Below are 15487 nucleotides of genomic sequence, written 5' to 3' on the forward strand. Positions count from 1 at the left end.
TGCGTAGACAACCTCTTTCTCAGAACCCTTATCTACCCATAGCAAAAATCTCTGCTTAGCAACACAAGATATGGCAGAAGTTGGGAAGATGACAGAAACGCTTCTATCCACTCTTCTTGAGACAGTCATTGGGAGCATGACCTCCTCCCTCTTTGATGAGTTCCGATCATTGAGTCGTGTTCATAGTGAGCTTGAAAAGCTTAAGACTACGTTTACAACTATACAAGACGTGCTCCATGATGCTGAGGAAAAGCAAATCAAGTTTTATTCTGTTAGAAATTGGCTTCGGAAGCTCAAAGATGTTGCCCATGATGCCGAAGATGTACTGGACGAGTTCACAACGGATGCTCTACGAATGAGAGTGAAAGGCAAGAACAAGTATAGAAAGGGAATACTGTCCTTTCAGGTACCATATTTTACCTCCTTTTTCGAACGAAACATGGCAAATAAGATAAAGGGGATTGGGGATAGATTAGATGAGATTGCAAAGGAACGCCATGCCCTCCATCTCAAAGAGGGAGATGGCGGGAGTCGACTTGGAATCAAAGAGCGACCACAGACTAGCTCTCTAATTGACGAAACACGTGTTTTTGGTAGGGAGGATGATAAAAAAAAGTTGATAGAATTTCTAGTAACAAATGAATCTTCTGGAATGGGTGTTTCAATCATTGCTATAGTTGGTATGGGAGGCCTTGGGAAGACAACCCTTGCTCAACTTGTCTTTAACAATGAAACAGTAGCAGATCATTTTAGACCAAAGATGTGGGTATGTGTGCCTCAAGAATTTCATGCTCAGAACCTAACAAAAGCAATTATTGAATCAATAACTGGAACAAAACAAGATCTCTCAGACATGGATCCAATGCAGCGCAAACTTAAAAAGTTGCTGGATGGTAAGAGATTTTTACTCGTGTTAGACGACGTGTGGAGTGAGGACCACAATGATTGGGATCTCCTAAAGGTTCCATTTAGAACTGGGGCCAGAGGAAGTAGAATCATAATAACTACACGAAGTGAAATAGCTGCAAGGAGCATGGGCACTACTTACACCCACCATTTGGAGGGCTTACCCCATGATGCTTGTTTATCTTTGTTCAAGGAAAGAGCCTTTGTGGGTGGAGATTCAGATGCACACCCGAAGTTACTTGAGATTGGTGCAGAAATTGTTAAGAAGTGTAAAGGCTTGCCATTGGCAGCAAAGACACTTGGAAGCCTCTTATGCTCCAGTATAGATGATAAAGAGTGAGGTAATATCTTGAAAAGCGAAATTTGGGATTTGCCTGCGGAAAGAAATGACATTTTGCCATCTCTAAGATTAAGTTATCATTACCTTCCTGCACATTTGAAGCAATGCTTTGTTTACTGTTCTGTATTTCCTAAAGATTTTTTGTTTGACAAGGATGAATTGGTCCAGCAATGGATGGCACAAGGATTTATTCAGCCTAGAGGATTGAAGCGAGTAGAAGATGTGGGTAATGAGTATTTTGATATCTTGAAGTGGAGGTCTTTGTTCCAGTATACTCGGTCTAATGGTGACAATAAGTACAGGATGCATGACCTAATGCAATATCTAGCACAATCCATTGCTAATGATGAATGTTTTATAATCGATCCATGCAATAAATCAAAGGGCTTGCGCACATTTTTGAGACATGCAATAATTCTAGGTAACAATCCTAACAATAATACACTAGTCCTTCAAGGCGTGTTCCTAAATTTGAGATGCTTACGCGTGTTGGATTTGAGTAATCTCGGAATAGAAGAGTTGCCAGATTCTATCGGTATTTTGAAACATCTGCGGTACCTCGACCTCTCTGTTAATCCTATCAAAATGTTGCCCCAATCAACAACTAGCCTCTACAACTTGCAGACTCTGAAACTGAGTAAGTGCAGAAAGCTTCTTGAGCTAGCAGTAGATACAAGGAATCTAATTAATCTCCGGCATCTCAATCTTGAGGAAACAGATCAATTAGAATCCATCCCATCTGGAGTTGGGGAATTAATTTGTCTCCAAACACTGTGCAAATTTGTTGTGGGGGCCAAAGAGAGTGGAAATGGGATTGGAGAGTTGAAGGACTTGATAAACCTCAGAGGAGAAATTCACATTTCACACCTTGAGAGGGTGAGAAATGGGGAGGAGGCCAAAGAGGCAAATATGAAGAATAAACAACACCTTGACGATTTGTTCATTGATTGGCATTATGGCAATGAAGGCGATGAAGAAGTAATGGAAGCCCTCCAACCACACACAAACCTCAAAATTCTGAAAATAGTTGGCTACAACAGTATAGTTTTCCCAAATTGGATTAGGGATCCACTGTTCCCCAACCTAGTACGCATTACCGTAAAAAATTGTGGGCGATTGAAACTTCTACCGCCTCTTGGGCAGCTACCCTCCCTCAAATATCCCCACATACATAACGTATATAGATTGGAACATGTGGGTCCTGAGTTTGTTGGTAGTGGCTGTGTTAAGGGCTTTCGATCACTAGAGTCGCTTGATTTTTTGGCATTATATTCATTGAAGGAATGGTGTGGAGTACAGGAAGGCGACTTCCCCTGCCTCCGTCAACTTGAAATAAATGAATGCGATAAGCTGAGGGAGTTGCCCCATCTTCTGCCTACAGTGGAAAAGTTAACACTTGGCACTTGTCGAGGGCTGACTGTTTTTCCATGTTTTCCATCTCTTCGAACACTAAAATTGGTGAACTGTGATGACAACATCTTGAGGTTAGCTGCGCCTTACCTCACCTCTCTCTCCTCTTTGACGATCCAAAGTTTCCCAAAGTTAACATCACTACAGGAAGAGTTTCTGCAACCCCTAGTGAAACTTGAAGAGTTGAAGATTCTCAATTGTCGTGAGTTGGCATATTGGACCATGGAGGTGGGGTTGCATCTTCTTCCGTCTCTTCGAAATTTGGTTATTCAATTCTGTGATAGTATGAAGTCTCTACCCAAGGGGATGCAAAACCTGACCTCCCTCCGAGATTTGGTCATTGAATACTGTCCACAACTTAATTCCTTGCCAGAATTTGGCCTGCCCGTCACACTACAGTCTTTGAGGATCATTGGATGTGGCATGATACTAGAGCAACGATGTCAAAAGGAAGCTGGCGAAGATTGGCCCAAGATCTCACACATCCCCAACATATCTATCAACTTTAAAAGGATTTCAAGGTGTTCAACATCTTAATGTCCGCCGCATTCTCAAAGTGGACACGAGAATAGATATCAATGTCGAGGTGCGAATTCGATACACTTTGCTCTTCTTCCTGTTTTGGTTGGTTGGGTGGGTGGGTGGCTGTTGTCTGTGTGAGTGTGTGTGTGGCAGGAAGGCGGGGTGTGTGTGTGTGTTGGGGGGGGGGGGGGGGGGGGGGGGGGGGCGGGTATCAAAAAAATATTCAGTAAACTGAGTGTTATTATCAAAACAATGGAGTGCTAATATCATTCCCCTTTTCTTGTGTTAAATTATATGCTGTCTTGTCCATTATCCTAAGGCTTTTGTTCCAGTGAAGGTAGATGTGAAGGAGTAATACATCTCAGGGTAAACCATTTCGGAGTAACCTACTTACCTTGTATTGGTTTGCCCATCGACTTAATTTTTGTTGTTCCAATGTACAAGGTAAACGAGGGGGTATTTGATATAATTTTTGACAGGGATTGTGTTTCAATGAATTGATCGGCGTGAAACGCCTACAGCAAAAAGTTTTCTATTGGAAATTTGCCCTGCTCTTTGACCTTTTAAAATGTGGGCCAAAGTGCAGCCACCTAGATTTTGAGAGGGATGTGTTTTAATGGATCGAAACACCGACAGCAAAAAGTTTTATTTTGGAAACTGGCCATGTTGTGGGCCAAAGTGTGGCCCAGTGTCGAACACCATCGATAGGTGATGACAGGATTATCCTGTCAGGAACTCGAGTGTTTCTAAACTTGATGATTTTTTTCTAATTTTCTTCAGAACTATTCTTCTCAATTTAATTGAAGTTTTGCAGGTAGCCATCAACAGCTATTCAATAAGTATCTTTGGAAGATAAACAAGGAGTTGGCCTACGTGCAATTTGAATTCCGGGGCTGTAGAAACCAATATGATGGTAAGGTTTATTATGGTGTGGTCAATAATGTAGCTGATGGACAATCCAAGCTTGGAACAAAGTATTCAGTTGCCCAGATTGCCTTCTATAAGGCTGTCGTAAGTGTTTCAGTGTTTATGAAATTTTCTAGAACTGCACATATATTTTTCTCAAGATAAGGCTGTTGTAACTTGGAAGTGTTTCATTGTTTATGAATTTTTCTAGCACCTCACAAATATTTTTCTCACGAAAAGATGTGGGCCGACATCGTTGCATTACTTAGTAATTAAATAACATTGGGTGGCTAAAAAGGAAGTGTGAAACCCATCCTGCCTGTATTTCACTATTTCCTTTGTTGATCTCAAAGATACCAGACTAGATTATCACAAATAACAGATTTTGGGAGGGGTCATATATGATCACTTATTAAGAACAGAATGATACAAATTGACTAGCAATGGTGGTTGAGAAAATGGCATTTCCTTGCCACATCATGCACATGATGTGGGTTCATCTATCTCACAAATAACTGAATATTTTGCTTCGTACATACATCAAATATGCTTTCTGGTATGTCCCAAATGGAGAGTTATTACCATCATAATCTTTTAGTTGTCAAAGATTAGGGTTCATCAATGTGATTACAATCATAAATGTAATTGTATTGTACAACTTTACAACATGCAAGTGCCAAAACATATAGTGGAATGCCCACAAAATTTTATCTGTACATCATTAACAGAGGTGTACATATGCAACTTGGACCGTTGTTGTTTTGGACTCCATACTTTTCCTAAGAAATTCTAAGTGGTCCTCTGGATGTACTGAAACTGATTTTAGGGATAACTCAAATTATGGGGGAGCCAAATTTGGTGGGAATAGATTTCAAGGAGAAGCAATATACCTTTGTTGGATGGCTTGAAGGAATTCAAATAAAGACCAACATGTATGCAGAGGTAGATCTTATGACAATCCCGAGCACGAATCGCTTTCATTGATGCATCTCATGTTAAAGAGTGGGTTAGTGAATTTAGCCATCTCGTGGGTGCCAAAGGGAAGATGAGTGCGGTGGAGCAGGCCTAGAGGGAGTGCCATGACAGCGTTAGGGACTTCCTCAACAGAGTCGGTGTCAACGTGGATGAGGTGAAGGACATTATTGACAGTAAGAGTGGAGTCGACGACACTGGGCAGAGGAGGCGGAGCTGTGCATAGTCGAATCATGGTTTTTGTGTAAAACTCCTAGTGAAATATATTTCTATGGAATCGAGCTACGGAAATGCCATTCAAAAATATGACATATAGTTGATTTTTGCGGAAATTGATTTCATCCGAATATTCCAGAGTTTCAATGTTAAAAAACTTTACTGTTTCAATCGTTCCAAATATTCCAGAGTCGCCGCCAATGAGAGGTCCCACAAAATTCGGTCTATAATCGACCAAGGGGCAAAGGACTATTGCTCGAACAACCCTGCAATAGGGGCAAGGGAAAACCCAAGCAACCCCAATTTTTTCCAAAAGAAAAGACCAAACCTTGTTAGCGATGCGATAATGGATGAAGATGTCCACAAATTCACCGTCCACCTCACATAAGCCGTAGTGATCAACAATCAATTGTTGGAGACTGTGCAAATGATCCACTGCTAAGATCTTGTTCATGCAGGTGGTCCAGCCGAATGCACAAACCGAGAGAGGCACAAGAATATTCCAAGCTTTGCCAGTAGGAGAGGAGGAAGTAGATAGAACTAGGCAGCAATAGAAGGGTCATCTGAGAACAACCCATCCGACTTCCATAACCATCTTCTCCTCTCCTTACCTCTTCTCTGAACACAATTCGAGTGAATCCTATTAAACAAGGCTTCCATCGTGTCAGTCTCTCTATCAAAGAAATTCCTCCTGAATTGAATATTCCAAACCATCTTGTCATTCTTCCCAAACAATGCAATCCTCTATTGTTGATAAACGATTAGAAGCAATCCTGGCTAGCTTGGGAAATTCCACCTGAAGAGCATTAGATTCACACCAATGATCTATCTAGAATCTGATCCTACTGCAATTCCCAACTCTAAACCTGGTATCTCTTTGGAACTTAGGGTAAATCTTAGCAATGCACCTTTATACGGTAAGATTTTTTTCTTTGAAAGGCCCTTACAACCTTTAGATGGTAAGATATTTCCGTCTAATGTTATTCCAGGTCGCCTATCCCCCAAAACATGACCGTGTTCTCCACTATCAGTTCTCTCCAAAGCAAATTGGTTTCCTTTCCAAATCTCCAAAGCCACTTACCATAAGGTAACTTTTAGGGAGACAAAGGTATTTATAATAGGTCACATAAAAGAAGAAATGAAGTCCCTCTTGTTTTAAAAATATCAGTTCTTAAATACCAAAGCCCGTCAAAAAGCAAAAATTCTTGAAAGCATAATGCTTCAACAGTAATTAGTATGACCATCAAGAGAGATTTCAGTGGGTGGCATCTCTGGTTTTCTGCAAGTAGTTTTAGCAAAGTTAGAGCTGCTTCCACATAGTTCCATCGAATTCTTTTTCTACAAGTACAATGGTCACTGATCACCATTGGAGTTGTTAATAGCAAGAACAATGTTTTCTGGAAAAGGGTTAAAAAAATTTCATCTGGGTATGTCTGTCTACATGTGTAGATCTCAAATAAGCATAAATCACAAGACACTGTGTGTGCACATAACTTATTTTTTTAAAATAGGATTTATCTGGCAGAAGACTCGCAACTTAGTGCAATTATAGTTGAGCAATTCCATGGTAGCACACATGAAGGTTATCGTAAAACTTTCCACCGAATCTGATCTAACTTCTATTGGAAAGGAATGAGAAGGAGAATTAAGGAGTTCATTAAGAACCGTGATACTTGCCAACGACACAAAGTGGAGCAACTCGTTCCAGTCGGCCCTCTACAACAACTCTCTATACCGACCGGGCATAGTTTTAAAACTCCCTGCATCATCGTGACTCCCCCGAGTCGACTCCCTTTACCTTGGCCGCGTTCCGCATTTTGCTCAACACAGTCAATAAAAACTACTTTTAATCTTCCGAATTGTGACTGCGTCAACCGAGTACTCAGTCGCGTCAACAGAGTACTCGACCGCGTTGTGCCGAGTCGACTAGGATTTTCTTCGGATGAGTTCCGCGCCGCATCTGCATTTTGCAGCACTCATCCAAGTATGGTAGGTGCCAGAGCGGGAATCGAAGGCTCCCAGGGAAGAATCCTACTCAAGGTTGCCAGAGCGGGAATCGAAACGGGAATCGAAGCGGGAATCGAAGGCTCCCAGGGAAGAATCCTGCTTCCTTGGGTAGGACAAAGCCATGGACTTCCTTGATGGATTGCCACTCTCCAAAGGTAAATCCACCATCTTCGTCATTGTAGACGAGGTATCAAAATGAGTGCACTTCATTGAGATTTTTCATTCATACATTGCTCTTGGGGTTGCTCAAGTCTTCTTCAATCACATTTTTCAATTGTATGGGATGCCATGTTCTATTGTAACCACCCCTAAACGGATGGTCAAAGCAAGGTCGTAGTGATTCGTCAAAGCGAGATCATAAATCGCACATTGGAAATGTATCCCAGATGTTTCTCAAGCTCTCAGCCTAATAATTGGAGTAAGTGGCTAACAAGAGCAGAATTTTGTTATAATACAAGTTGGCATACGAAAATTGGTCGATCACCATTTGAAGTAGTATATGGGCGGCCCCTCCTCTTTTAGCTTATATTCCCAGGATAGCTAAGATTTCATCCGTAGAACAAGAGCTGATGGAGAGAGATGCAGTTATCAAAGAAATCTGTGAAAAAATCAGCGAAGCACGAGCAAGAATAAGATGATTTATTAGCCCAAGCATAAGGAAAGAAAATTCTCAGTCGGGGATATGGTGTATTTGAAATTGCAACCATATAGCCAATTTTCATTGTCTATGGGGACGAACTTTAAATTATATGCCAAGTACTATGGTCCTCTCAAGGTTCTACAACACATAGGATCAGTGGCTTATAAATTAGAAGTACTGGATGATTCGTGCATTCATCCAGTGTCCAGTGTTCCATGTGTCTCTCTCCTCAAGAAGAAGATTGGAGATGATATCAATGTTCAACCACAGTCACCTATGACAAGTATTGATGAGGATAAAATCACTCCACAACCACAAATTGCTCTTGATCACCGAGTTCGAGGGAAGAAGCATGAGGTTCTGATCCATTGGCAAGGTTTGTCACAGGCTGGTGCAACTTGAGAAGATTGGGAGTTTATCACAGGCTGTGTGTTTGAGTGTGTGTGTGTGTGGTGTGCGCGCGCGCATGGTGTGCGTGTGTGTGTGTTGGGGGGGGGGGGGGGGGGGGAGGGGGGGGGGGGGTTACGTGGGTAAGGATTAGTCTTCCTGATTTTTACATCATAAATGTTTGTCATTTCCCGATTTTAGTTTAGTTTGAATTATTCAGAGAGTTGTGGTTGTTACCAGTCATCTTATTTTGTGGAATTCTACATGTTCTCTACGAATGGAAAGTTGTACTGCAGCCTATTAAAGAGTCATAAGAATAATAAAATGGCATGCCAATTAGTACATATACACTTAGTGTATTTTTTTGAGATTCTGGTTCCCTCGAACGGACCTACTGTCACCTTTTTTTTTCTCTTGGGTCATCACTCAGACTCAAAATAGGATGAGTATAGCATACAAAATCTAGCTTAGCTGTACCAGTACCTATTTAAAATTTTCCCAGGCTACTGAAAATGATCCATGTAGACGAACCCAGCTAGTGTCAGGATTAGACTTACTCAATTTGAGCCGCGTAGATCCTTTCACCTTTTTCATGAAAATTTTCTAAAGGATTCATTAGCCGACCCCAACTAGTTTGGGACAAAGGCTTCGTTGAGTTGAGTTCTGAAATTTTCACTTGAAAATATAAAGAATTCGTTGAGTATAAGCCTTTTGATGAAAATGGGATTAATCTAACAACTGGGCCATGAAAAGACCGACCAGTAATTCAAAATCCAAAGCTCAGTCATGATTTGTCACAAAATAACAAAATAAATATTAGAAATCACACAGAAGGATATCCTTGGCCGTTCTCAAAAAATATCAATATGCACAGAATGATCCCATGTTACATTACATTTTGTTAGAAACAGAGGAAAAGGAGTAAGACAATTAACAAACTCTAATTCGAATTCAAATGCAGGCAAATTTCTTCACATTTCGAGAAAATCAGAAATTCCATGAAGTACGTCAGACACTCAATCCCTATTCCAGAAATTTTCTTTCTAGAATGAATAAAATTTTATCTGCTAAAAGAAAACAAAATTCTTTGAAAGAGGAGAATAACGAAAAAAAATCAAGAAAAGGGAAATCGATTTTTTCTTGGCCTGTTTCTAATTTTCGGGCCTCTTGGAGCTCACGTCGAGCATATAACGAAGGAAAGAGGGAATATGAAAATGAGAAACACCTCAACCAACTTTAGAATCGCATTTTTAAGAAGACGCTTGATTGACCTCAAAGCTAAATAATTTAGAATCTTGGGGAATGATAGAATAAAGGGCGCACTCCCCCACGAGAATAGATATAAATGTCCATGTGTAAGTTCGAGATAACTTGGGTAGAAACAGTGAGGAAAGACTTGATGGCTAGGAGATAATAGAAGAAAACGATCCATGTAGATGAACCCAACTAGTGTCAGGTAGATTCTTTCACCTTCTTCAGGGCAAAGTCTTAATTGAGTTGAGTTGAGTTGAGTTGATCCAAGTGTGAGTTCTAGACACTTTGCCCGTTCTTTTTATGGTTTGAAAACTCTCAACAGCTACTGAAAAAATGTTCAGTACACTGAGCGTTATTATCAAAACAATGGAGTGTTAATATCATTTCCCTTTTTATGTTAAATTATATGCTGGCATAACTATTTTCCTAAAAATACCAGCATATAAAAGTTCAGGTGGACCCCACTATTTCAGTGATGGAAATCGTTCTTTTGTTCTTGCCCACTTTGACCCATGAATCTTCTCAAGGATGATCTTAGACATTACTACCAACATGGCTGGCTCCGAGATTCAAACGATGGCAGAACAAATCTTGACAAATCAGAGGCTTGAGATTTGTGAAATAACCAGTTACTCCAAAAGCTTAGGCTGTCTGATGCCAAGTGAAACAACTAGTAACTCCAAGAGCTTAAGCTGTTGGAGAAGGGCGTTATTAATCTTTTATACTTTAACACTCCCCCTCACGTGTGGCCTCTTTCTTTGGGTTGGCCTACGCGTGGCACATGTCATGTGAACCCTCTTTTTGGGTTTGGCCATTGCAGGTGGATTTTTGCTATCAAGGAGGTTTGAACACAGACATTTGCTCTGGTTGTTTCACAAGATTATCTTATGCATGAGATTTTGGGTCACGACCAGTTTATTATAGGGCTTGGTAACTATTTCATATGGGAAATTGCTAGCTTCCATCGCAAAAGCCCCATATGGTAACTATTTCATTTGGTAACTATTTCATATGGTAACCATGCAACTATTTTTATTGGTTTGCTGTTTTAATGCTTCTTTCACTCTTTTTTCCCCTTAAAAGCCCCATATTTATCCACTATTTATTTCCATGAGATTTTTTATAATGCATGCGCATGAAGTGTAATATTTTTCATAAAGTATAGTGGGACCCCTTCATAGGATAATCCAAGCCATTCATTTGATGGGCCATGCCGTACCCTGTAAATCATTTTCATAGGATGATCACAATACCCCTTTATCTCTTGAGGTTTCTATAATGTGCACTCCTTCGTTATAAATACGCTTCTGTCAATCTTTGAGCCCTTCCTGTGCCTGTGTAGGTTACTGGCCCGTTGATACATGGATGGCCAATGCCCATGTATTCACCCTGTTCATATGATCCCAGGCTCTTGATCCATCAAGCCTCATTTAGGGTTCCTCGAAGCAAACCTAAACTTTTGATCTTTATAGTTCTCTTGATCCACCAGGACCCCCACCAGATATCTATTATAATATAGCTGGATGGGGGTTTCACTGTTCACGCCCACGTGGACAGCTCCCCCAAAAATAGCATACAATCAGTAATTTCAAATTTACAACTCCCTAAAATATGTCTTCTGCGTATCCTTACGCCTGATATCTCTCTCTCCCAACTTCCTTCTAAATTTTCTCTGCTTCCCTAAAGGCATGATCATTACGTTTATAATCATCCTATTAAATTCTAATGAAGAATCCCATTAAATATTAAACATTCCCTAGAAAAACTCTTGCAAAACGTCTCCTGCCAATTCTATTTCCCACAAATACTATTGCAAAACGTCTCTCGCCAATTGGAGTGCTTTTAAATTATTTATTCTTTATATTTTCATGGATATAATATATTGATTTCGGTGTTTTTCTTTGATGTTTCAAGGATGCAGGTGCAAGAAGATTCAATTGGGAGTATTTCTGTTGATGGGAGTATATCTCGAATAAAGTTGGTAAAAATTCTGGGTGACATTTAATGAATTAATTTTTTGACAGGAATGATCGCCAGCATATTTTAGATTCTTTGTTTTCATTTGCCTTTTCTTTTTTGGTTCATGTATTTAGATTTATCAGTTGGCCCAAAACTAAGATCGTAAGCAAGTTGGGCCCTGCATCGAGGTCTCTACCGAATACTATACAACTCATATTGTTAAAATATTTGCAAAGTAATCAAAAGCCAGAACTCAAGCATCAAGCCCATGCAAGCCAAAGGTTTAGCATGGCACAGATGGACAGTTATTTGGTTATCCCAAAAACCATAAAATGGACATAGTGAAACGGTCCATTATAGATATTGGAAGTTCATAAGCTACCAAACTTAGAAGATGTTGAGAGCCCAGTTGTTCCCCAGGTTAGGCTTCATACTTCACCTATACAATTTCATGTATATTACAGTTAGCATTTGTACTTGGTGATGGTAAAAAATAGTCAAACCCCAAGGCATTTAGTATGAAAAGATTCTATTTATGAAGAGATTGGACAAAAGAAGGTAAACATTCGGAATTGCAAGTACAAAATCGGTATGATCTAATGCTATATTCCAAATATGAGATGAATACAAAATGTGTGAATAGAATGACAATAAGGCAAGTATTAGAAAATGAATGGAAAATGAGGTCACTCCAATCCTAATTTCGCCAAAATGAGCCAAACTGTCAGCAGCTGTAAAGAGTTTTTTAAAAAAAGTGAATAGAATCAGGCACCAAAATTAATATCCTAAGCAGCATGTATGAAATTTCAAATAGCCTATGCGCTATACTGACATTAAATAACACCATTTCCAAAAAAAGAAAAAGAAAACTTATATAAAAGACTTACAATGGAAAGGTAAAAGGGAAATGCGTACTCATCATTAGGCCCGAATGCCTGGACTGATACACATAGACAGTTAAGTGTTAAAAAAATGATAATCTGAACCTTGTAGTATGCCCAGCTATATCATACAAATACAAATTTAAGATAAGAACATATCAATGAGCTTACGTTGGTGAAAAAGGAGCCACATAGTTCATTAGAACTAAACCAACTGCCCCAACCACATGATCCTTCAAAAGAAAAACAAACAGAACAAATAACTTATCTGACTAATGGCATAAATTATGCATTCTAATGACATAAATTACAAACATAGAACAATGAAAGCAGACATTAGTAGAGATGTTTTTGTAAGCTTATATCTAAAGGTTTGTATGTGCTTCTGAGAGAGCGAGAGGAGGCCAGAGAGGAGGCCACATCAGTAGTGAAAAGTATTTCCCCATCTAGCTATATATGTATAGAATATAGATATACGGCCCGTATCCACATTCGAAGAGAATTCCCGCAGGAGTGGTATTAGCTCCTCGAAAATACTCCAGCATACATGAGCTGATATTGGATAGCCATAATTTCTTTAACTGAATTTGAATTAATGGTTGCAATTTTTTATTGGTTTAGTGTCAAATGCAATGTCATTAACCTTTTTCAATTTTTAAATGTTCTTTCCTTCACAAACAAAATTATGCTCTAAAGGTCATCGCAGAGACAAGTGAGTCTTGGGAGAAATTGATCAACAGATCAGTTTATGCCGGAAATCTGTCACTTCTGTAAACACATTCTGTTGAATTTGAACTGCAAGGTTGTCTTCTTTGCCTAGAGAGTCCCGGTATTTCTCATAGTCACAGTGTATTTTTTTGTTGTTGAAGCAAGTCAAATTATTTTAGATTTTTATGTTCAATTTCCCCAAACAATGTCTCTAATTAGTCATTTGGAATAAGTTTGATGGGTTGTGCAACTGCCATTACTGGAAGCATCCAAAATTAGTCACGTTTTTATTTTTTTAAAACTTGGTCTTAAGATCTGAATGAAAGGTTAGTAGGTCTGAAGCATTCTTACATTATCAAGTTTCTTCATCAAGGCTTGACTGTGATTGGAACACTGATTAAAAAATTCCCGAATTAATCATCGACCCACCTGAATCGACTCTTTTTCAACTTGGATTCACAATAAAATATGTTTCTTTATTAGGGTTGAGATTTTTTAGTAAGAAAATAACAAATACATGTATGCAATTCAAAGCCAGGAAGGTCCTGTTGTGACTGAAATGGCAATTACTGGAAGCATCCAAAATTAGTAATTTGCAATTAAGTGATGGGTTGTGCAACTGCCATTACTGGAAGCATAAAAAATTAGCTCATGTTTTTATTTTTTTTGAAACTTGGTCTTAAGATCTGAATGAAGGGGTAGTAGGTCTGAAGCATTCTTACAGTTTTTCATTTTTTTTAATTGTTCGCTGTTTTTTATTCCTTTTTCATTCCTCTGCCATTCGCTTTGCAGATAATAATCATGTTATTTTCAGCCTAAATTTACTCTCAATCCTGCATCGCACAGGTTGTCCCGTGAATCATTGTACATTGGTGACAAACTACATGGAATCATTTGATGAATACTTCGTATCATTGTCCATTTATTGTAATCTCATAATTTCCTAGAATGATTGTGGCCTCTATATCCAATGCAAACATGAAATAGTTAGTTTATGTCATGTTCTACGTTTCGCTACTTAGTTATACTTTATGTTTGCATTATTTCATAAGAATTTGTTTAGGCCATAGTTTTCAAGTTTGTTGTTTGGTTCCATCAAAGTTCAATTCACAGTTCATGATTTTAAGGGTGGTCTGTGAACCCAATTAGTTGAGTTTGCTTTGCAATTAACATGTTCAGTTATTGACATTACTTCACCATTGCCCTTTTAATTTCGGAGTTTAAGAAACGATTGTGAGTCCAATATTCAATTTTGGACTCACATTACTAACACAGATGACAATCATTCACAAACTTGCATACTAAAGAATATCTACCAGAAATTTGGGAAAATCGTTATTTAACAAAAATATTATAAAGCTTTCTTTTTTGGGCCGCCCCGTGCATCATCGCACGGGTCTGTGATACATCTGAGGTTCTGTGATACAAGTTTAATTCTTTATGGAGGGACCAATGCTCAAATACTAGAGTTCAAAGGCCATATTTTACATCTGAGGTTCTGTGATACATCAAGAAAAAAGAAAATTATATCGCCTGGTAACAAATTGAATTTTTCAGCTCAAAAGAACATGTACAATCGTGTCTACTTAAACAAATCGTGTCTATTTAAATGAGACATCTTTCTTCGGTTTTAAGCTTGATAAAAAAACTAACTGAAGGAATCTTGGAAGTAATAAGAAGCCATTGACATTATAAATTGAGATGTCTTCTCCTGAATTATATCCAGGCTGACAATTTACAATGGGCCTATACATCCTTCTGTGACTTTCATATTTTTAGGGAGGAAAGCTAGGAATTCTTCTCTTTTTATACATTGGATGGGTGTTTTAGTTATTTTAACATACGAAAAATGTGTGATTGGTTATGTAATAACATTCTTATTCGAAGCCTTATTATTTATTTTTATCGTTTTAATGTATTTTCTTTACTGCTCTTTTAATTTATTACCGCCCCCCGTGCGACACACTAGTATTAATAAAGGAAACAAGATACAACAAAGGAGACCAAAACACCACGGGCCCGGCTCCGTTTGGTTGCCAGTTAAATTTTTGTCCCAGGAAGAGTTAGTTAAATTTTGGTACCATCCCATGTTTGGTTGCCTTTTAGCACTAGGTTTTTTTTAATCCCACTCTTGTAATGATTGCTTGTGTGGTGAATTTTTTAATCCCACTTTTGTAATAATTGCCTTTTCATCCCATCCCAAAATAACCCCAGGAACAAAAATAAACTCAAGAACCAAAAATAAGCTTGAGAAGAATTTTTTTCTACCCACCAGTTCAAGCAACCAAACAAAGGTTTTTTTTTTTCCCACCATAATCCGGTCAACCAAACATGGGATTTTTATTTTACCGGAAACAACAACAACGAAAGACTCAAAGA

At 38.8% G+C, this 15487-nt stretch overlaps 1 protein-coding gene across 1 annotated transcript; it reads left to right on the plus strand.

The window, feature by feature from the left end:
- LOC143880606 (putative disease resistance protein RGA3) lies at window positions 1–14093 on the plus strand. Its single transcript, XM_077383592.1, has 5 exons — window positions 1–210; window positions 302–1233; window positions 1264–3242; window positions 3993–4189; window positions 11475–14093. The coding sequence occupies exons 2-3, from the start codon at window positions 356–358 to the stop codon at window positions 3191–3193; spliced, it is 2808 nt and encodes a 935-aa protein (XP_077239707.1). The 5' UTR covers window positions 1–210; window positions 302–355; the 3' UTR covers window positions 3194–3242; window positions 3993–4189; window positions 11475–14093.
- The last annotated feature ends 1394 nt before the right edge of the window (window positions 14094–15487 follow it).

Source organism: Tasmannia lanceolata, unplaced genomic scaffold, assembly GCF_043159265.1.
Source record: "Tasmannia lanceolata isolate RefF3 unplaced genomic scaffold, GAP_Taslan_0.1 ptg000007l, whole genome shotgun sequence".
Lineage (NCBI taxonomy): Eukaryota > Viridiplantae > Streptophyta > Magnoliopsida > Canellales > Winteraceae > Tasmannia > Tasmannia lanceolata.